This window comes from Clinocottus analis, unplaced genomic scaffold (assembly GCF_023055335.1).
Source record: "Clinocottus analis isolate CAN_PGR_092001 unplaced genomic scaffold, fCliAna1.0.p SCAF_16, whole genome shotgun sequence".
NCBI lineage: Eukaryota > Metazoa > Chordata > Actinopteri > Perciformes > Cottidae > Clinocottus > Clinocottus analis.
In genome coordinates this window covers 9,292,554-9,316,052 of record NW_027175887.1, presented here as the reverse complement: position 1 = coordinate 9,316,052, position 23,499 = coordinate 9,292,554, and the positions used below count along the sequence as shown (strand labels likewise).

Sequence of the window (23,499 nt, the reverse complement as noted above, 5' to 3'; positions counted from 1 at the left end):
GTTAAAGTATTTGGGAAGCACATATTGAGGGGCGTCCTTATTCCAATCAAGGGTCTGACGACAGAGGATGTTGTGTGGTGTGCACATTGTAATTCTGTAAAATTTGGGAGTTGTGATGTTGACTTTTCTAAATACAATGGTATTGAAATTGATTGAAATTATTCTGAGTCCTTACTCCCCAGACCCAGATGATCCATCACCAGTATAACATTCCCATTTTGTTGAAATGGCAAAACCGCATACATCCATGACTAAATATTCCCAAGGATTGTAAAATAAGAAAATACCTCAGACATGAAATGATGACACAATTAGCCCACACCTTTTCCGAGCTGATTTTAGATGATTTTTTTCTTTGACTAGATAGGTTTTGATGTGAGGTCATAACTTATTTAGGTTATTGTTGTATTTAAATGTTATTTTGGGTGGGATTCTCAGTGAGTTGCTAAAATATGCGTGAAAGTGTGCGTGTGTGTGTGTGCGCGCGTTCGTGGGGATACGTGTGCGCGTGTGTGTCCAACCTATTGTGACACAAGGTGACGGTGTGTTGTGCGGGTGGGCCGCACAGCCCCGGGCCCCTGACCGCCGCAGCTCACTGGCTGAGCCCGCGGCGGGGGGAGGAGTCTGCCGCCTGCCTGCGCTCATAAAACGCGGCTGCTCCCGACGGTAGTGGAAAACAGATTTTTGCAGGAGCAAGTCTCAGTGTTTGAGTGCAGTCTTTTTCTTTCACAGGAATGACAACCCTCGCACGCCTTGTGCATCTCACACTCTGACAAGTGGGCCGTCTCTCGTTCGCTCGAAGCTGCGGACATTTCTGAATCCTCTCCTTTAGTCTGGACGGACCGCTCAACTGCTCCTTCCTCGTTTGTTTATTTGATCCCCCGCACCTCAGTTTTCTAAGATGACCTGGACGGCGAACAGTTGTTTAGTCACTCTGGCCATCCTGTTTCTGTGGCGAGTGGAAGAAATAGCAGAAGCCTGCAGCTGCTCCCCAGCGCATCCTCAGCAGGCGTTTTGCAACTCAGACGTCGGTAAGTTTCGATAATATAAAGCATTCAGCCTTAATTCGTTTCAATATATGATGTCGAGGATCGTTTCATGCATTGTTTGACTAAGACATCGTGGAGGCTGAGAGTGGAAACTTCCCATACTCCCGTGTTTACAATTACAGGGATCGGAAGATGGAATGTTCTGTCTCAGTCTTTCTTTCCACTGCCCTCCTCTCTTTTCCCTCCTTCTCGCTCTCTAATCATCTGGTGATAATCTTGAGTCATGCTAGTGACAGAAGTGTATCTGTTACTTCATTTAAGTTGCCTACTTTTTAATATAATCAGTGGTTGAATGTTAATAAGTACATTTACACAAAAACTGTACTCCAGTTTGAGTATTGTTATGCTACTTTATACTTTCACTCTTCATCTCAGAGGGCTTTATATACTTTTGTCTGAGAGCTTAAGTTACTTTTCTGATTACAATTTATCGTACTCTTCCTCTCCAGTGGAAACCGTGTTTCTTTTAGATGTGACGATTTTGAATGTTTGCGATAAACTGAAGGTAATCGTGTGTGTGTGTGTGTGTGTGTGTGTGTGTGTGTGTGTGTGTGTGTGTGTGTGCGTGTGTGTGTGGTGAGAAAATTCTCCTACTTAAAAAAAACAAAACTTCTTGTATCAGCTGGAAAATGCATCACAAAGCTGAAAACAAGTTTGTTTTTCTCCGATCATAAAACGTTAGCTATTAAGTAATACAAAGTTCTCATAAGATGCTGACACTACAAATACATGGCAATCTAATAGAATACAATATATAATGGTATAATATAGTAGTATTAAGAGGAGCACAACCTAAAACACCTACAGCAGTGAAGTGCCTCATGCACATTAATACATCAGCAACAGTTATCCACAAAATCATAAATATTAGTCATAGAAGTCAAACACTGACGGGGAATGATAGCTTTTACTTTTCATAGACCCTTTCTGTTATTATTTGTCGCTACATACATACAAATTGACTTGACTGATGATACATAACCACTTTTACCGGAGTAAGCTTTTAAATGCAGGGCTGAATAAAGGATCTGAACACCTCTTCCAGCACTGAGTATCACAAACAGGTTTTACATGATTGCTTGCAAAACCATCTTTGCCACATTGTTGCCTCAAAGTCACTGTGGATCAAGTAATGTGCATCAGGATTATGGAAAATAAATTACCATCATCAACTCCGGGTTTAGAGGTTTATGGTGCACTTGCTTACTAACTAGATAGCAATTTAATGTGCTCGTTCTCAAAGGTCACATGAATCCTCTCCCTCTCTTATATTTTGTAACTATCACAAAACACTGCTTGTTGCTGCCTTTAACACAGGCCTGAAGCTGAGGAGAGTCTCAACAGTGACCAGCTTGTGCAGCTATTCAAATTGGTGGTTTGCTGAGGGTCTTTTTTCTCGGTTGTGAGCATGGCCGAGTGTGCGTGTGGTATGTATACAGACGCTGACTTATTCAAAGGTTTCTCTTTACCATGGGATTCCGTTGCTTTGGAGGGTGAAGAAACCACATCATCCTTCCTGCTGGAGCGTTTACTGTAAAGGAAAGTCCTGATTTATCAGACGTTCCTTTTACCTTTTTTGTTGAGATAAATTAGAAGTTGGCACTACTCAAAGGCCGCAAGGTAGCTCATGAAAGACACTTAAAATGTGAAGAAAGTTATCGGAGGATGACATTTAACTTGAGTTGAACTATTTCTGGTTTTCCAATTTATTTTAAAATGTTTGTTTCTTGTCTAATCTCTGGACTGTAGGCAACTGGCATTTGTGTTGCAATAAATCAAAGTTACAGTATAGTAGTAGTAGTAGTAGGAGGATGAGGAGGAGGAGCGACAACGTATGTGTAGGGAGGAGGTTGTGGTGGATGCATGTATCAGGACTTTTCACCTGGTTAGGTTTAGTCAACAACACTTAGATTTAGGAAAAATATACATAGCCTCATGTATGTATGTATGTATGTATGTATGTATGTATGTATGTATGTATGTATGTATGTATGTATGTATGTATGTATGTATGTATGTATGTATGTATGTATGTATGTATGTAGGTATTCATATACAATGATATGTATGGCATTTCCATGCACAGTAAGCCATTGCCTTGAGGAACCCATACTCACTTTCAGACAGTTAACTGAAGTGAAAGTGTCACTTAAGTTGACCATAAGGTCATCAGAGTGTCTGTTGAAAATTACTTAAGAACAGTGTCTTTTAAAAATGGGGAAGTACGGTCAATGTTTGCTGAAACTACACATTTGTGCGAGCTCATTGCATCATTAGGCCCCTTGCTACGTCCGTTTTGGAGATCTGTTGTACTTCATGAAGTATTCTCGTTGTGCAAGGCAACATCAAAAATGCAGCGAAGATTAGAGGAAAAGATACACGCCTCAGTTTCCAACGCCGCCCTAGTTGACCTCGGCTTTCTACATTTGCTAGAGCCTAACTTATTTCTCTCTCTATCAACTGGAGTAAACTAAAACAATTTACCAGACCAGCTATTGATGTAAACATGTAGTTCCATTTGTGTTGTTCAAAACAGATGGAGCAGCAACCCTAAAAAAATCTCCCCTCATAAATTGAAATCCATCCCTTGGGTCCCTGGCTGAGGCAGAGGAATGCAGACGGTCATATGCTGCGCTCGTTATGTGTTTCCACTTTATTTCGGTTCTCTGTCATCGTAGAGTATACCTGTGCCACTTTTGTGAACAAGAAAAGTTACAAATTTGAGATCTTGAAATGAAGCCCGGGTTCTAGCGTAACTCCTGGTATAAACAGCCCTGCGCTGCAAGCTGTGTAAACATTAAAACCAGATTGACTGTGTGTGGCTGCCTTGAACTGCAGCGTCACTGGTGATAATGCACCGATCGATCTGTACATCTTGTAAAGTACACAAATGTGGATAAAACTTCAGCGAAGGAGGCACTTTGATTCTGTACTCCATTTCTTTTCTTTCTTTCTTTTCTCAGAGAGGTAAATGGATGTACAGGTCCTGTAATTACATGGCATGTTTTTGCTTTCTTCTCTTTTTCTTTCTGTTTTATAAAGCGCTCCAATGACCACGATACTACATAAAAAATAATGTGTTTATTGTTTGAGTAACTAGCAAATTAGACGGTTCCTTTAGGCCCAAGTTTTATGAAACATATGATTATTTTTGGGCTTTGTCAGCCTGTTCCAGGAAAAGTTAATCATGTTTTGTGAGAATTAGACTCTATATCAGTCCAGGCAATTTGGTCAAAATGACTTCAAAAACGCCACCTCAAGCAAAACGTAATATAATAGTGCTTCAGTGCAATGGGCGCCAGAGCTTGTTTTAGATTTCATTGTTCATGATGTTTGAAGGAAGGGTCTATTTCTAGCATGTTGACTGTAATTTAAAGAGTTGACCCGCACCCTCACAAAGTTGTTTTCAAAGCCTAAGTGCTCAAATATATGGAGTAGAAGTACTGTGCATATTTTCACCTGCCCTACTTTACACTAGTAGAGGGAGAAGTGATCTGTGTGTGTGATCCTGCACACTCGGGTGAAGGGGATTACCACTAATCCTTTTCGTAGCCAGAGAAGTTGGAGAGTTTCTCAGCACAACTCGCTCTAAGTTTAGCATTTGTGATTTGTAAACCATCTTCCCTGGTGGAGATGACCACATGGTGCATTTTGTCATTCTGAATTGTGCCAGTAGTGTTTACAGCTTGTTTGTCGGTATGTCTGCTACTTCACACCAGCTCTGCAGCACACAGAAGCATGCAAAAGTCAGTATTTTGCACAAACAAAATCCTCCCACTCTCCTGCCTGTAACACTGTTAGGCTTTACCTCTGCAATGTGACCACTATTCCTGTCGGTTCTCTCCTCTGTTCCCGTGCTCGTAGATTGCAACCATCCTCATCACTCCATCACTCTCTCCATCCGTGCAAACACACTTTCCTTTTTTCCTTGTTTTCCTTTCTCTTTTTTTAAGGGGTGACTCTTTAGACCCTTAAAAGGAGATGTTCTGTAAGCCTCTATTGTCATCAAATTAGGGCACATGTGGCTCGCAGCTTCATACCTTCGGCATATAAAAAGCAAATAAAAAGTCTTCATCTTATTTGGTAAGGAATGGGTGATGGTCTTAAGGTGGTATCTGCCACCTTGAGAAAGCAAGGACTTAAACTGGGACTTTAGGGAGAACATATGGTGAACATTAACTCTGTCACTCATCTCCTCTGCTTAAAAGCTTGATTTTAATATGATTTTGTCAGTGTAGTAGTCATGCGACCATGCAGTGATCACTGCATAATAATGTCATAAACAAGGTATTTAGCTATGACTGACTTATGATTAATGCTATACTGTTCTTCAACACTTGGATTCACATGACAGAAGCAGTGATTGTGAAACAACATATTTTTGTGTTGAATACTCAGTATTTCAGCTCAAAGGCTCTTCGGTATGGCTCTGAAGATATTTTTCCACTTCAACTGTTGTATTTTTCCCCCCCCGTCCAAACCTCTCTGAAGCTGGAAGCTGGCACCTCAGAGGGAGAGAGGCAGAGCGAGGGGGAAAAGACTGCACACGAAAAGGAGAGAGGTTGATTTGCATGTCAGCACCTCTAACCAGACAGAGAGGCAGGCCGGCAGAGAGGCCTCGGGGCGAAGGGGAGCATTCTAGTTCAGCTTTTCAAAGTTTGCTGACTGGCTTCCTCCTGCGTCGGCCCAGGAGCCTGGGAAAGGCAGCACACATTCCTCCCTCTGATTGCAGCTGATGAAACACTCATGTTGCCTCTGTCTTCAGTACCTGGCACATGAACACTCCTCAGATCCAAGCCACAGCAATGTGTTGTTGCCGACTGCAGCATGCCAAACCTGGGCAGGGCCCGGATCGGATACAGACGGCCCCAGATCCTGTTCGTTTTTTAGATGACAATGGCGTTTGACTTTTAAACTTTTGCTATAAATACAATACATGTAAATGTGTGTTTTTGTTTGTCTCTCTCCAGTTATCAGGGCAAAGGTAGTTGGAAAGCAGGAGGTTGACGTCGGCAATGACATCTACGGGAACCCTGTGAAGCGTTTCAAGTATGATGTCAAACAAATCAAGGTATGTTGGATGAAGCTAACGTTTCCGCGTTAAAAACGTATTGTGCAATATGAGTCTAAATGCTCTGTTCTCTGCTGGAATTGTCAGATGTTCAAAGGTCCCACCCAGGATATTGACGCCATCTACACAGCTCCCACGTCCGCAGTGTGTGGCGTGTCTCTGGAACACAATGGCAAGGAGTATCTTATCACAGGTACAACTTTTACCACATTTCAAATCACACATTATGAAATATAACGAGTATTTTCCTTAATACATTTTCACATTATCTTACATGTCATCAAATGCACTTTTCTTCCTCTTCAGGCAAACTGGAGACTGATGGGAAGATGCACATCACCCTGTGTGACTTCCTTGAGCCCTGGGAGACCCTGAGTCCCACACAGAAGAAGAGCCTGCCTCAGCGCTATGAAATGGGCTGCGAATGCAAGGTAGAAAATGACTGCAAATTTAAGTAATGTTGAAAGATGCATCGTTTGTGGTAAGTTAAATCCCTGATGTCTGTCTCTTCTCCAATTCTCAGATCACCCGCTGCACCTCCATCCCCTGCACGATCAGCAGCCCGGCCGAGTGCCTGTGGACGGACTGGGTGATCGAGAAGACGGTCAATGGCGGGCAGGCCAAACACTTTGCTTGTATTAAGAGGAGTGATGACTCTTGTGCCTGGTACAGAGGGGCAGCACCGCCGAAAAGGGACTTCCTGGACATCGAAGATCCTTAACTCCACCACTGTGCAATAATCTAAAGATGTCTAAAATATAAGAAGATACAAACACCAAAAACACAAATAAATTCATTTAATTTTTTTTGTTAAGAAAAAAGTTTGGGCCAGTGCTCTCTGGTGAGGTTGTTTTTATTTCCAGGCCTCATTATGTTAATCAACAGTCTTACGAATGCAGCACTTTCAGACACTTCTACCCCTAAATCCAAAGCACTTCCTCAAAAACCACTTCTCCTTCAGCTGAAATAAGGGGATACTCATCACAATTCAGTATTACTGTTCAAAGCATTTTTTTGTTCGTGAGCTATGTTACCTTTTTAACCAAAGGTATATTTTTTGTATAACTTTACTTCTATAATGCAACACTGCATACCTTTAACTCAAAGTGTAACAATTCTGTGAATCGGTTTGTTCATAACTAACATTAAGTGGCAATTGGCTACCTGATTTGTGAGAGCAGAGCTCTCACAAGGAACGGCCACCTCTTGCCTGTCCTGCTTCAGATTACTTCTTGTGCTGAGTATACAAACGTCTTCCTCCCCTTGTTGTTGTGTTTTTTTTTTATTTGTTTTTTTTTTAAATGTGACAAACCTGTTTCGACTAAGCGCGCTTATGCTAAAGTTTTCTTTAAATAATCCTGAATAGACAAGAATGCACTTTGAACACAATTGTCACAGCATACAGTCATATTGTCTCTAATGAAGAAAATCTGAGGAGGATTGAATCTTCCATTTTGTATTTTTTTATATTACAGCTCTTTGTAATGCTTAAGCTCAAGAGCCTATTTTATTTAAGGAGGTTATATGATTCATCATATTCTATTGATATTCTATCTAAAAAAAAGCCTACATTGTGATATTTTTTGTGACATCATTGGTATTGTAGAAAGAGAAGACCAAGTATTTTAACAATATAAGCAAAATACACATTTTGTTGCCTGACTGCTTGTCCTTTAGGACAGCTGGTTAAAGATATTGTAACCAATCATCCATTTACTTGCAGAGCCTTTGATGTGACCACAAAAGTGTTGAGCAAATGCCATGCGACTTTGATAATTAATATGAGAATGTAAAAGGGTTTTTAATTTGATTTGAAACTGTAGTCAAGTATGATGTCTTGTGCTGGTTTCACATGAGACATTTGAGATGATTTTTGCATGCATGTCCAGCTGAAACAATACTGTGCATTTTGACTATTACATTAAATGTCAAACCCTGTTTCAATGCGTTGCATTGTTATTTCCACATTGATATCATTGTGTGCAGATTGACAAGACTCTGCTTCATTAAAAAATCAGCATAGCTTCGTTTGCTAGTTGTATACAATACACAGACGGGTACAAGATTAAAGGGAGGCACACAAAGTACAGCAGGCAAGAGAAACACAGGTTCGTGTCATGTTTCAGTTTCATATTTCAGAAACTTAATCAAGGCTGGGATAGCGACTACTTTGTGAGACTAAAACAGCAATCTGCTGCCGCTTAGTGGAGACAACAACCCGTGACATTTCACAGACATTCCTTCACGAGCCTCTCCATGTGCACAAATACGCAATTATCGAATTGACACTCGGGACATCACGATTATGAAATTCTTCCAAGTTAATTACAGTAAATAGCGTTTATTTTATTACGTTCAAAGATTAAAACAAACCGCGATGTTTTCTCTGATGCTACTGTAAGAGGACTGACTGTGTTAGTTTACTCCAATAGTATTATTATCAACAGTAATTATAGATTATGTATACACGATTTATACATCAATTTAGGTCTGCATAAGCTTCCTAAAATATGGATTAAATCTGCAACCATAATATTTTTATTTGTTGGTAAAATCAGGATCAATAGGGGAATTAGGAAGCGATTTCATTCACGAGGTATTTTTATGTGAGAGAATGTCTCAATACATACACAACAGCAGACCACAATTGAGGATTTATGGGCGCTCTTTGTTGTTACATTAAAAAAACTGTAAACATATATATCCCGCCGATAGCATGAATGGTAAACAGCGCTGCCTTGAAAGTCGCTTGTGGTTTTCTCCCGACAGCGCTGCGTCAGTTCAAGCGCTGATTGGCTGAACCCTTCAGCTAAGGCGTGACCTGCTCTGCGATTGGACTTTCATCGCCGTCAATCATTGTTGTCACCTCCCTTTGACAATGCAGCATGGGCGAAAATACCAGACCTAAGAGCTACAGCTGAGGAAGCGGACCCCTGTACTGTCAACGTTTTAACGCGATTGAACGAAAGGTGAGCGTACAAACGCATGTGTGGTGTCCGTATTATCTGTTGTCATTTATTTACAAGACGAGGTCGTGTAAATAACAGGCAGGATATGGCTGCCGGGAGATTTGCTAGCCACCCGGACGCTGAGGCGCTAACCCACATTGAGGCTCTCGCCACGTTAAGTTAGCTTGGTGGCTAATTCGCTGTCTTCGCCGCTCGTGTCAAAGCCGTGAAAAAGACCGCAAACGACACAACGAGCAGCGTCGTCGTTGCTTCGATAAACCGATATCCAGTAAAGTGAGCAACGCCGGTGTTTTGTCTCCAAACTTGAGACCGATCAAGTTGACTTTACCGTTAGCTGTGATCGAGGTTAGCCGCCTAGCATGTGCGCTACGATGAGTGGCCCTAAGAGTTGACTTCGGCTGCTGCTGGAGTCCATAACGGTAACTGCGACCCAGGAAGACCGTAAACCACTTGACATCGAGCAGTGAAGAACCGTTAGTTGTTTGATCGAGCAACAACAATGGAGGGATTTTTTATTTTTATATAGAACTGACAGCAATAGCTGTGCTGCCTTCAGGTGTTCTTTATAAAATGCGTCCACGGCTGGGTACTTTGTGATTTGAGCTTGGATACGAATAGGCTTTGCTTTTTTTGCACGCTGTCGTTTGCATTCACACGTTACCTTCTCCAGCAGCTTCATCTGTGTCAGCTACACAATTGAGTTGATTACATAATTCCCCCCACCCAAAAAAATAGAAAAAATTCTCTGCACAATTGTCTACAAATTTTAGGTCTTCTAATTACACGTCTTTTCTGAAAACTCGAAATGACTTAGTCTATTATCACGCGAAAAAAATAATACAATGTTTCAAAAACAGAAAAGTGATACATTCTCACAGATTTGACGATATAGCCAGTTTTTGTTTTTACTTGAAAAATGTCTTTTCAAGGTGAATCAGTTAGCATAAATGGTTCAATATTTGTTTTTCAGTTGATCAACTAATCGAGTAACTGACCAGTCATTTGAGCTATTGTTTTTTTGTCGCCTGTCCACATGGATCAGTAGGTATCTTATTGCTCGATGTTGTCTCAAAAAGAGGTTGGTCTGAAATGAAGTCCAAAATGTATAAGAATGATGATAACTTGTTAATATTGCTGTATTACTGTAGTTGATGCACCACAACATTGCAAGAATACTTTTTATTCCAACAATTTCTATGTATCGGTCCTAAAATGATGTGCTATTTACACTTAGTAATATTTTCTTTGTCGGAACTCTAGGCTAATGGCAGTTTTTTTCTGAAGTTTGGCTTGTGATGTTATCAGATGTTTGTGTAAGTTAAAGAAAACATTGACAACTGAACCAATGTAAATAAGCATGTCAGTGTGGGGATCTGAAAGTTGTGCTCGACAAGACCGTACGCATGGAAATTAGCCCTTGTAGCCTCAACTAACATCCATCTAACACTGAGGGTGAATGGGTAGTATCACTTGTCAAAATGTTGTACAAACATTTGTAAGATTCCAGATGATAAACATTACAAAGTTTCTGTGTGCTACATAGGAATGAAATAGCTAAATGTCTCGACATAATAATCTGATCAAACACCTGCGTCGTGGTCAATGTATAAATATTGCTGCCTGGTTTCACAGTTGCATCACTGCAGTTATCTGTGTCCATGTGGGCTGTGTCGTTTTTAGTTTTATCTGGATCAGCAGCACATGAAGGTCAGCATGCCCTTGTGCATACAATGCATGTTCAGCCATCCTTCCCTCTTCATGACGTCATTGCTGACTCTGATGAGCATGGTGCTCCATGCCTTCGGTGTTTTCATGTCGTACTACTGTAACATCTTCATGATGTAATGCTTTCACCTTTTGAGGATGGTCTACTGTGTTTGTGGGCATCTCGGCTGCGTTCTGAGTACATGGAGACAACGGGAGACTGAATGATTTATCGCCTCACTCCTCGGTCAGCATCGAACACATTTTGCCAGTCTGCTGCCTTTTGTAGAAAGTAATGCATCAGAAGTCATTCAATGGGCTGACTCTTGCAGATGGTTGTTGTTGTTGTTGTTATCTCCACTGAAACGGTCCTTCTGGTGCGCTCAGCTACTCCTGTATTTAAAGTGACAGCAGACAACTAATGCAAATGTTTTTATTTTTGTTATCTTGAGTCATTTTTTGGAATCTCTCGTATCACTGATAGTCCAGGTGACAACATTTGATGGTGCACAGCTTTACTGAACATACATGCTAATTGGTGGAAGATAACAATGACAACATTTATGCAATCAAAGTAAATGATAAGACTTGTTCTGGCCTTTAACAGCAACTGTTTACGCCTCATGTGCTCTAATGCTTGTCCTCTCATCTCGTTCACCCGCCGCTCCCTTATGTTACTAGCGCCTGCTGTCTTTCATAACTGTGGGGACAGCTGCCAAGACCCAGTTGGCACCTCGGATGCACACAGTCCTTATATCTCTTGTGGAGTCGCGACAGGATATGTGGCCTTAAGAGGGCGTTATTGGGCACTTAAGTGATTATTTGAGAGATAAATTAAAACATGTTTTGGAGGGTCGGTGGGGGGGGATCAACTGTAGGTTAACTTTTGCTCTAATTCAGCTCAAAGGCTATTAACACTATCATGGTGACAGATTCACAGAACACTCACCATGTTGTAGAAAACAACAGTCATTTGAGGTGTATTTGGTGAACCGAATAGGATGATTTATGATTGTTTCCTTTATTCATGACACTGACACTCAATCCAACTTTCTCTGCAGTGATGTTCCAACAATGCCGATAGTGGATAAACTCAAAGAGGCATTAAAACCTGGTCGAAAGGAGACGGGTGATGAGGGTGACCTCAACAAACTGTTGGCTTCTTCTGCCAAGAAGGTCCTCCTGCAGAAGATAGAGTTTGAGCCGGCCAGCAAGGGTTTCTCTTATCAACTGGACAGCCTTAAGAACAAGTATGTCATCCTCAATCCCAGGAATGAGGGTGCTACGAGCCAGAGGGCCACTGAGCCTGCCCAGATAAAGAGGCAAGGTAAGCTCTCAAGTTGGAGACAATTTTAGATTATGACATTGTCCATATTCACCGTTTTGTCCTCGCCTGCTAGCCATAAAAGCTATATTTCTGTGTTATTGTCCTGATACATGAGTGACTGCACTGTTCCTTCAGTTTCAGAGAACACAGTTGGCGGTCAGAGCGATGGGATCCCTGCACCACAGAAGATGCTCTTTTCAGGAAACAAGCTCACCCTTAAATGGGAGCGTGTGTACAGGGTGGGAGCCGGTCTCCACAACCTCGGGAACACCTGCTTCCTCAACTCCACAGTACAGTGTCTCACTTACACCCCGCCACTCGCCAACTACTTACTCTCAAAGGAGCACAGTCGTGCCTGTGAGTATTTGAAACATACCCATTAATGCTGCTGCAATCAGAGCAGTTGCACTCATTCAATTGTATATATTTTATTAACATTACGCACACCCACAAAGTTACTATTGCTCTAATCTCACTCGTCACTCTTCTGTGCAGACACATGTGGCTGAATGTCGATTGCAAAACAAAGCAGCTGCAGAAGCAAAACAAAAACAACTGCTTTGGTTGGCCAGTTTTTTTCATGCAGACTTTTATTCAGCTCTGAAACATTCAGCAGTCTGTGATTCTCCAACATTACCAAGCCAAGAAGGCAAACACTTGCTGACCTCAAAGTTTTAGGGCTGTAGGTCAAATTGTAAAATAGTAATTCCCTAAATTACACGTTGGCTCAGACTAGTGGAAGCATGCTGCAGTTGCATATCCTTAAATATGTTTTCACTTTATCAAGGCTTATTATCTGAGGAACTGTTGTTTTACAGGTGACTAAAGCATTAAGAGGATTAAGCCTTTAAAACAGCACCGTTTTTGCCCTTAACCGTTATGAGCTACTCAATAAAGGCTCCACATCCATTATGTAGTCATTCACAAACTGTATGTATCATTTTGCTTACCGAAATACTTTAAAATTATTTATTCACTCGGATTTTAAGTAAAAGCAAAGAATGTCTTTCAAATTGATTAAAATATATGATATCCCAAATCCTTTTTTCCAATCTTTTTTTTTTGTTGTTTTTACTTTTAAAGACTAATAAAATACTGAATATTTGTTTGAAAATGTAAAATAAGCTGTGCTTTTAAGTAATATTTATTTGAATACAATCAGCTTAATTCTGCAAAACTTTGTTTTTTAATCCAACATTTATATTTGAATTTTACCAGCTGTAAAATCATTCATCATTGTGTTTGATGAACATAAGTTTTACAAAAAAAAGTGATCTACATTGCATTTGTTATGAACAATTATCTTTTTCTGAATCCCAATACCGTCACAATAACACATTCCTACACTGGATCTCTGAGTGTCTCTGATACATTTGTCTGTGTTTTCAGGTCACCAGTCGGGCTTCTGTATGATCTGTATAATGCAGAACCATATCATTCAAGCCTTTGCCAACACGGGCAATGCCATCAAGCCTGTCTCCTTCATCAGAGACCTGAAAAGTAAGGCCACCCGTTTCCTTCAACCCTGTGTGATTGTAGTTGAGCGATTTGTGGGTCACAGACGCCTGATTTTGGACTTTAATACTGCCAGAGTCATGATGACGCAACACTGGCCACAGTGTCCCGTGTGACAACAGCTGGTAACTGCAGTGCAAAAGTGGAGCGGTGAGGAGGCAGGCTGTGAACGAACACCATGTAGCGAGTAGAGATGAAGTGTGAGTTGCACCTTGACATGGTGAGGTGCTGTGCTGTGCTGTAGTCTCACAGGAGCACTCCCTCCCTACCAGCCTGCCTCTTCCTTATGGGCTGCTGCAATCATGTCTCCACCTCCTGCGCCTCTTTTTTTTTTTTCTATCGCACCCTCCCCCCCCTTCACCCTTCCCCGATGCCCTCTCTGTCTCCTTGTGACTGCGGGCTGAGAGGAGCAGCTTTAGCACAAAAATATACAGTCCACCGTTTCCCTTCCTTGTAACCAGGACTGAGCGATGTTGTGTGTGTGTGTTTATGCTTTCTATTTACATCCATCAAGCAGTTAGAAATGTCCCATCCACAGTGAGAACAATATCATATTATGAAAATACAACCTGCCTCTTGCTCAACACGCCTCCTTTTAAAAAATACAAATGGAGCGCAATGTCATTGCACTAAAATCAAAAGATCTGACTGCAACTGATCCTGAAATTTCCCCAGGATCTCACAAACAAAATATAACCACAACCACCCAATCAAATGCCAGCGGAGTTCATATCATCAAGATGCTGTCTCTGCCAGAAGGGGCCCGCTGGCCATTAGAGCATGGTGTGTTATTCCTCTTTCCCAATCAGGGGTGACTCATTGTTGTAAATGCGCAGAGATGCTATCCTGGGAATGCGGGTATGACCACATTATTCTACCAGCTCACACTTTCCCATCTTTCCATTAAGAAATAACAGTAGCAGAAAAGGGTTCAGAGCTACAGTAATGTGTTCATGTACTAATGTGAGGCTTTGAGATGAAGTCACTAAGTGACTGCAAGCTGCTGATGATGTCATGTTCATTGAACTACGTGTCTGAGGTGCGTGAGTGTCAAATGGTCACAAGGCTTCGGATTATAACCTTTTATGCAATGAATTCAGTAATGGCTGTCAAACATGACTAATTAAAAAAAAAAAATATATATATATATATATATACATACATACACACACACACACACACACACACACACACACACACACACACACACAACAAAAATGTGTGTTAGCATTGTGCTAATTACACGTTTTTAACGTCAACTCTTGTCCCCCACAGAAATTGCCAGACATTTTCGCTTTGGGAGCCAAGAGGATGCCCATGAATTTTTGCGGTACACCATCGATGCAATGCAGAAAACCTGTCTCAATGGCTACCCTAAGTAAGGCTTTATTGTATTTCTTAAAAGCTTTAAAAGTATGAGTATTTTTTAATTGCCTGGTTTTTACTGAGGTCCACTAGTGGACCAAGGCCCGGGGCGAGAGCTCATTGGGAAGCAGTCAGGAGAATGTAAGGGAGCTGCTCAGAGGAAAGCTCTGACCGCTATTTGAGCACCGAACAGTTGAGTGAAGTCGGACATCTGGACTTTCTTGCTTTAGCCTGCTGCCATAAGCGCAGAAAATGGATCGATGTCTGTGTTTTTCTGAATGTCGTTTTTAATGATTTTTGCCTTCTCTTCCTGTCTGTAGGCTTGACAGGCAGACCCAGGCCACAACGCTGGTTCACCAGATCTTTGGAGGCTACCTCAGGTCAAGAGGTATTGACTTTTTTTTCCACAGAAAGAAAAATATTGCCTCTATATTTCTTTTCCTCTCTTTTTTTTTTAAAAATTTCTACATTTTTCTACAATTTCTACATTTGTTGCTTTTGGTATTGCATATTTGATTCATTGTCAGACTAGACTAATGACAGTGTTATATTTATATTGCTAAAACAGCTTGATGTAGAGAAATGACTGCGTTCACACATGCAGATCCAAAGTAGTAGGCTGTCTCTGTTACTAAGAAGTTATTCTGAATGTACCTTTACTGCTACCAAATCAAATAATACATTTCGTGTGATCACGTAACATATTGTGAAGACTGACTAAATGTGCGATAACACTGGTGTAAATAATGCCATTTGCTAGAGGACAAGTGCAATGCTTTGTTTTTCTAATTTTTATTCAAATAAATACGTTTTAGGGATCACAAATGTTAGAATCACATTTGTTTCTAATTGTGTCTTTCAGTGAAGTGCTCTATTTGTAAAAGTGTGTCAGACACATATGACCCTTACCTGGACATCGCTTTGGAGATTCGAGTATGTTACTCAAGATCTCAATAGAACTTTAATTTCCATGGAAATATATAATCTATATATATATTGTGTAAACTGGCCTCAGCAACACCATGCATCTCTGTTTCTGTCTGTCAGCAAGCGGCAAACATTGTGCGTGCCCTGGAACTGTTTGTTAAACCAGACGTACTATGTGGAGAGAATGCCTACATGTGTGCCAAGTAAGTGCCATTATCTGTTCTGACTGCAGCCAAAGTTTCAATCTACAGGACATCAAAAATACTTTTTTGTCTAATAATACAATTAAAATTGGACTTCCTTTTTTTTTTTCTCGCCAGGTGCAAAAAGAAAGTGCCAGCGACCAAGCGCTTCACGGTCCATCGAACATCCAACGTACTGACTCTTTCACTCAAGAGGTTCGCCAACTTCAGCGGAGGGAAAATAACAAAGGTTAGCAAAGAACTCTCGCAGCATCAACGGTTTTGAAAAGAGCCGTCTGTTTCTTCAGTGACCTCATCGTTCTGTCTTTTTCTTTGTTTTTTCAGGATGTTGGTTACCCAGAATTTCTGAACATCCGCCCCTACATGTCTCAGAGCTCGGGCGATCCTGTAATGTACGGGCTCTACGCTGTTCTGGTGCACTCTGGCTACAGCTGTCACGCTGGCCACTACTACTGCTATGTCAAGGTGAGAAGAGCAGATGCACATCTTTTTTTATATGCATGTCGACATCTGACAAAAAACACCGCGAGACGAGGTGAGTTCAGAAATGTAAAAAAAAAAATAACGAAGTCACAAATGCATAAAATAGACAAATAAAACACAGAAGGTTCTGTAATCGTCAGAATAAATGTATTTTCCAATAAGTTTCTTAACATTTTCTTGCATTTAACCTGGTAGATTATAATCAGGAATGATGCAAAACCGATGTAGTATAACCAATGTATATGTTGAATGGTTATAAATAATGAATAAGCCCAAACCTAGTGGCTTAACAACTTGTTTTTTATATGTTTGTAGTCATGGTTGAATGCACTTATTCAAAGTCGCTTTGGATAAAAGTGTCAGTTAATTGAAATGTAATGTTTTGTCACTACACTTTATCCGAGAAGAAAATATTCCATATATTACATGACTTCAGTAGCATTACTTTGTATCTTTTTTACCTTCTAGCTCAAAATAATTTCTGTTTTGGTATATTGCATTGTATGTCATTTATTCCATATCAAGACAACAAAATATAATGTATTTCTTGGAAATTCAATTGAAAGAAATGTAAACTTTTATGGTATAAGTGTAAATGAATAAGGATTTTAGTAATATAGTTCACAGCCTGCTCCGTTTTAAAGTTTGGAATGGCTTCTTTGTTTCTTCTTAGGCGAGCAACGGCCAGTGGTACCAGATGAATGATTCAATGGTGCACTGCAGTAACATCAAAGTGGTCTTGAACCAGCAGGCTTACGTGCTTTTCTACCTGAGGTAAGACGCTGGGGACGGCTGCAAGAGATCAAATAAGGTGTTGTCTGGATTTATAATTAAATAAAGCAGAGTCTATTTTTGTGTATTAAAGGATCCCGGAAGGCAAGAAAAATGCAGATGGACAGACCACCAAGCAGGCGATGTTGCATCCTGGGAAGAACAGCGTGTCGTCTGAACAGATAAAGAGGGCCAACCTGAACGGGCCGCTCTCCTCCCCGCAGATCACCAAGGTATTACACAAGACGTGTACTAGACATGGGCTGAAGGTGCACGTCCAGTTTTTAATGCAAGTTCTGATTACAGTACTCCTCTTTTCAGAAACTGGAGCCTGCACAACTGCGTAAGATCCAGTCCATGGACGGTGGTTTGGGCATGCCCATTTCCAGGAACGGTGTGAACTCTCAGCCACAGCCCAGACTTTCCAACTGGATGTCATCCTCCAATGGCCCGCCCAAGCTGCCAGGTGGACCCACGGTTATTGATGAGCCTTTCAAGAAGCTGAAGAAACCGTCTCCCCAGAGCCAGGTGCAGTCCCGCAGCATCACGCCGACCCCTTCCAACAACGGGCTTAGCAGGGCGGAGGGAGATAAGAAGCAAGGTGGCGAGGGCCGGGGCATGTCGGCGTCTACCTCATTTAAGTCTTTGTCTGACTCTTCCTCTGCCGACACCAGCGACTCGAAGGTAACATTTGCGTTGGAAAGCACAGACTCGTACTCATCCTGGTTCAAAGGCAGCGTCATCGAAGTTTTTCTTGTCATCTGATAACGTCAGGAAAAATTGATTTTATTCAAATTTACAGTCTCTTTGTAACCTTCAAACATAGTGTCTGCAAGTTATTTACTTGCTTAAACATTTGTTTTTCTTTATGACAATGCTTGGCAAGAAGCAAGGTCAATTTATTTTATTCATCCTTACTTTTGAAAGAATTTATTTATTGTTAAACTGTAAAAAAAAAATATATATATATATATATATATATATATATATATATATATATATATATATATATATATATATATATATATATATATATATATATATATATAAAGTATGTAAAAAAAAAAACAGCTACGCTGACAAAAACGGATTATATTGTATACTAAGAAAATTCAAAATCAATGTTAGTCATTGATTTCAGAAGATAACCAGAGCACGATTGCCTTTGTTTCGGCCAGGACTCCGTGGGTACCAAAAGTGCGCCAGTAGGAGAGACTCCCTCCACCCCAAGGAAAGGCTCTAATGGCACCGCGTCTCCAGCCAAGAGCGTGGAGCGCTCTCAGAGCACAGAGGAGCAGAAGACGGCGAAAATAAAAACCCCGGCTCTCAACAACATCACGTCTGAAGCCACCAGCACCATGTCACCGCCACCTGCCAAGAAACTGGCCCTTTCAGCCAAGAAGGTGAACTTCATTCCCATCCACGGCAGCACCGCCTGTCTTCGTGAAAGTTCATGATACCTTGGTTTCCTGTTGCCTCACTGCAATCCCAAATTTGACCCTTGTTTCAATAGGTAGATTTTATTAAGGCAAGTAAACTCATTTTGGAGTAGGTCTTCAGCTGTATGTAGTGTGTAACTTCTCCAGTGTTCCTGTTAAATCAACCACATGGAGGCACTTGTTTAGAGTTTGTCTTCTTTTCCTTCAGTTTGTTCTTTTTTTCTAACCATTTCTAATTCTTCTCTGCCATACCCTTTCCTTTTTGTTTTCCTCCCTCATCTTTTCCTGCCATACCTTTTTTTAAATCTTCCTTTTTTGATTCTCTTCCTTATTTTTGTCACATTCATGGCTATTTTTTTTAGACCACCAAGTTTTTATTTATGTCGATAACTGCAGGCTCGCAAACGGAGACCGAGCAGCATTGATGCTCTGCCCTCTTCACCACGCCAGCTGTCCAGTGACCTCACGCATCAAAATCAACTTAACCCCTTCACTTTTGCCTCACCTGCCCACACTCACAGGTATGAACATCATGTAGGAAATGCATAAACACAATGGTCTTCCTCAAATGCAAAGTGGCAGAGTAAATCCAACTCTTCTGTTCTCTTCTCAGAGCTGGTCCATTCCATTTATCTAAAGTCCAGTCATCGCCTTTTGCCCACTTAAGTGGATCCTTCAAACAGCACAGCCCTCAGAAACAGTCCCTTCCTCCCCCTACACTGCAAAAACCAAATGCCAGCCTTTCTTCTAAAACCAATGGGATTCACAGTCCTGGCCCCAAGTCTTCCACCAAATGCTCTTTGGTCCAAGAACCAGACCTCAACAGTACTCCAGATCCAAAGGTCAACCAAAAGAAGAAGAAGAAAAAGAAGCGACGGCATTCTGAAGTGGCGGGCGACGCAGAGCCAGTGGCATCCCCAGCTGCCGTAAAACAGGCCGAGCCTGTGGAATCGGCCAGCGAGAAGAAGCGGAAGAAGAAAAGGAAAAAGCGAAAGAAGGAGCCGGAAGTTGGCGAGACTGTCAAGGAGAAGGAGTGTGTCCTGTCTCACCTGGATACATCAAACCAGGAAGAGGATTGGTGCCAGAGTGGCATATGGAGTCTTACATCCCGTCCAGAACCTGAACAGTCTAAGCAAAAGCCTCAGTCAGCTGCCACAACCTCAACGCAGTGTGAGTCGAATCAGAAGAAACAGGGAGGGGACTCTGTAAAGTTGAAAAAAAAAAAGAAAAAGCGAAGGCAACTGATGGAGGCTACGCAGTTGACGACTTCAGCATGCGCTGCACCAGAGAGGTGGGTTGAAGTGTACAACTCTTAAAGTTATGTATGGCTGTTGGCAGAAGTAAATTTTGAGCTCATAATTTGGAAGAGGACATGCATAACTTAGTAACAGCGAGAGTGCAATACGTGCATTAACTACATTTTTATCCAATAGCACTCCTGAGATGAAGATCGCAGTCGCTCAGAATGATACGGGGGATTTGGTAACATTAAAAAAGAAATTAAAGATGAAGAAAAGGAAGAAGAGGCGGCTAAAAGAAGATGTCAAACTGTGGGAGGAGAGCAGGCGATGCTCAGACGGGCAGAACGACAAGCCTGAAGCAGTGGAGCCCCCTTCCAAAATAAAGGTCATGGAGAACTGCGAAATAAGTAAACCAAGCACAGGTATGTGAGCGTGCACAGGCAATAACACACACACACACACACACACATTCATACAATGCAAAAATAATAGGCATTGATTAGTCAGCTGCCAAAACCTGCTGCATCACTACAGCCTCATTAATGTGACTATTGTGATTTTTTTATTTTAATCCAGCCTCAGTGGTAGTTTGGGACCGCCAAGTGAAGGACGGCTACAAACGCCACCAGGTGCCAGCGGCTGATGGATGCGACTCAGGAGACGCCCCGACCCTCGCTCCTCATGTAGCCTTTGACGGGAAAAAGACAAGTGGGGTGGTGGAGGAGCTGCTCAAAAACGCCTCGGATAAGGGCTACGGAGCCAACGGTGAGACAGTGTGGATTTGACCTCCTGTACAGCAATGCTGTGACAATGTGTCGCACAAATGTTTTTACACACAGTTTTATAGTTTTTTTGTCGTCTCTAGTTCTTAGTTGGGATGGAGAGGTCTCTGCTATCAGTAGAGATGCAGCTGAGGATGTCCGCCACGCCAGGTGTGACACAGTGATCGATGAGTGGGATGAAGACTTTGACAGGGGAAAGGTGAGGAGGAAAATATACGAATAATGTGATCTTAAATCAGTTTTTCCCTTCGGTCTGCTCAACTTTAAGCTCCTTGTCGATGTCCTTCTTCAACTTTTCTGTTTTTGTGCAAATTAACAGGTAAAGAAAATTAAAAACTATAAGAGAGAGAAGTGGAGAAGCGGCGGCAGCATCTTCCAGAAGGTCCAAGACAGGCGGAGCAAGTGGTCCGTAACACCTGGAGGAAAAAGGGGTTTTGGAGTCCGTCGATGAGAATCCAGTTTGCTGTTGAGGTTGTGCTGATTGGAAATGGAGACAACAATACTGTATACCAAATGTCTGAACCTTTTTTTTTTTTTTTTCTCCGTCTTGTGTTAAGTTGAGACCCAAATTTCTGATTACAATAAGAGTTCAAAAGCAGCGCATTGAGAGTCAGATGGCCCGTTTTAGCTCAATTTGAAACAAACATAAAATGTTATCTTCAGGCTTCAGTGTTCCCGTTTTAATCCAAATAGGAGACTAGGTAAATCGAGCATGCAATATTTAACTGAAACCCCTACACCTCCATGCCAATGAATATGTATATGTTGACATCATTTGAGTCTTGGTTATTGTCCCATCAATCTTGAGCTACGACATTTATATACAGTGTACCTTATATGAAATGGGTGGGCTAATGATGAGAGTACATCTGCTATACCTTGGCTGTCTTGTATTCGATACTGTACACTCTCAGAGCATACTTCTGCCGACATAAGGGCTCAGTTAATTTGATATTTAAAAAAACATTTTAACCGTATCCTGAAATTATTCTACACTAAATTGCAAAGATCTAAAAAACTATGAGAGAGAAGTGGAGAAGCGGCGGCAGCATCTTCCAGAAGGTCCAAGACAGGCGGAGCAAGTGGTCCGTAACACCTGGAGGAAAAAGGGGTTGAATCTTTATAACATGTTATTTTAGATTACTGATCTTCCTATTTTATACCATTATCCGCTATATTTTTATTTTGCTGCAGTGTCTGTGCCACGTGGCTTGTTTTAGGGACCACATTTTACATTCATATTGGTAAAATCAAGCTTTAAAATTGCCACTTTTCTTTCTCAAGATGCATGTCTAAATTGTTTGTTTTTTTAAAGGAATTACTAAGGCGCATTTTTTATTTTTGTTCTCGTTTGGTTATGACCCTTTTTGCTTAACAAATTCAGTTCATTTCAGATTTCATGTGGATACATTTTAGACTACAAAAGAATGCTTCGCCGAATTGTATCATTGGTGCAAGTGTTGTCATTGATGAACAAGTTGGACGCTACAAGTTTATCTCCGTGTACCTGGACGCTACTGTTTTCTGACAACTAGTGCAATGTGCATTGCAGAGTCGGGGTCGATGGGAGAAACTCGGACGGGAGCGGTTGTTTTCTACTGTGCAGCTATTTAATTATGTAGCTCACCTCATCAGTTCAGCGTTCAAAAGCTCCGTGTGGAGATTTGACCGTTCACAAACTGTTCTTCACCAATGTACTGAAATAGAGGGGTTACATTTTATACACTGTGTTCTGATGGGACTGCCACATGACAATGAGTTCTTTCCCCCTTGTATCTTATATCTCTATGCAATTTTCTGATCCTCACGCTGGTCACCTAGAAACTGGGCGGAGACTCAGGAACCCAGACATCCTGTATCCCATCCCAGACTCCCCTGTTTCATATCAGAGTTGTCCCTCTCCCGGGACCAACATTTTGCATCCTGTACATCCTGTAGAAACTTTTTTATACAAAAGTATTTCAGGTGTGGACATCTTGCACCAATCCGAGGCACAGATGCGTAGAAAAACTAACTGTTATGACAAAATGCTTTGCCAGCGTAGAAGCCTGTACAGTCCATCTTGTGCTACCAGTTTCCCTCCAACGCTGTAAAGATTTGCCCATGCATTTCTTTTCATTCTAGAGATGTTGCCTTGAATTGGCTATTGAAAAAAAAAAAAAGGTATGAGATTTAATGTTATAAATATATAATTTAAAGAAGAAAAGACACTGATCTTTAATGTGCTACTAATACTCTGATCGGTTGGTCGATGTTAACTTGAGAATTAATCTGCACATGTGTTAGATAATGTGTTTGTAAGAGCTTCCCTATGTAACTGTAGTGTGTACAGTACAAGAGAGACGAGGACAGTCAAATAATTTCCATAGAACGCGTTTGTGGGCTGTGAAATCCGACAGTGCGACTCTCAAACTGACATAGAGGAACATTTATCAGTGTGAATGGACGGTTCACATGTTTGCATTGATGGCTCTAAATTTTGCACCACCTTTTCTGACCAGGGAAGAGATCTTTCATAATGAAAGTGGCTCTTGCCACTCTATAGTTAACTATAAAGGTGCAATAAAGTTGTGACTTTTGTGAGCTGTGTGTTTTTCTCTCTCCTGCTGTTTTTCTTGTGGTTTCATATCTTGTTATGATAGCTTTTAGCACT

The 23,499-nt window shown here is 41.3% G+C and overlaps 2 protein-coding genes across 6 annotated transcripts; both read left to right on the top strand.

Moving 5' to 3' along the window:
- Positions 1-685: 685 nt before the first annotated feature.
- Positions 686-8,064, top strand: timp2b (TIMP metallopeptidase inhibitor 2b). The gene is made up of 5 exons (XM_068578677.1): positions 686-1,031; positions 6,020-6,120; positions 6,208-6,313; positions 6,427-6,551; positions 6,644-8,064. The coding sequence occupies exons 1-5, from the start codon at positions 902-904 to the stop codon at positions 6,839-6,841; spliced, it is 660 nt and encodes a 219-aa protein (XP_068434778.1). The 5' UTR covers positions 686-901; the 3' UTR covers positions 6,842-8,064.
- Positions 8,065-8,978: 914 nt separating this feature from the next.
- usp36 (ubiquitin specific peptidase 36) lies at positions 8,979-23,429 on the top strand. Of its 5 annotated transcripts, none has more exons than XM_068578238.1 (20): positions 8,979-9,089; positions 11,855-12,120; positions 12,256-12,477; positions 13,510-13,620; positions 14,911-15,013; positions 15,321-15,388; positions 15,863-15,933; positions 16,048-16,130; positions 16,248-16,359; positions 16,455-16,595; positions 17,287-17,387; positions 17,479-17,617; positions 17,706-18,068; positions 18,563-18,787; positions 19,220-19,344; positions 19,437-20,114; positions 20,257-20,486; positions 20,641-20,829; positions 20,930-21,045; positions 21,166-23,429. In XM_068578238.1, exons 2-20 carry the CDS (start codon positions 11,868-11,870, stop codon positions 21,295-21,297), a joined length of 3,462 nt encoding a protein of 1,153 aa, XP_068434339.1. In that variant the 5' UTR covers positions 8,979-9,089; positions 11,855-11,867; the 3' UTR covers positions 21,298-23,429. The 5 variants fall into 5 exon arrangements, with proteins under 5 accessions (XP_068434339.1, XP_068434341.1, XP_068434340.1 ...); XM_068578240.1 differs by lacking the exon at positions 8,979-9,089 and adding an exon at positions 9,489-9,508; XM_068578239.1 differs by lacking the exon at positions 8,979-9,089 and adding an exon at positions 10,029-10,167.
- The last annotated feature ends 70 nt before the right edge of the window (positions 23,430-23,499 follow it).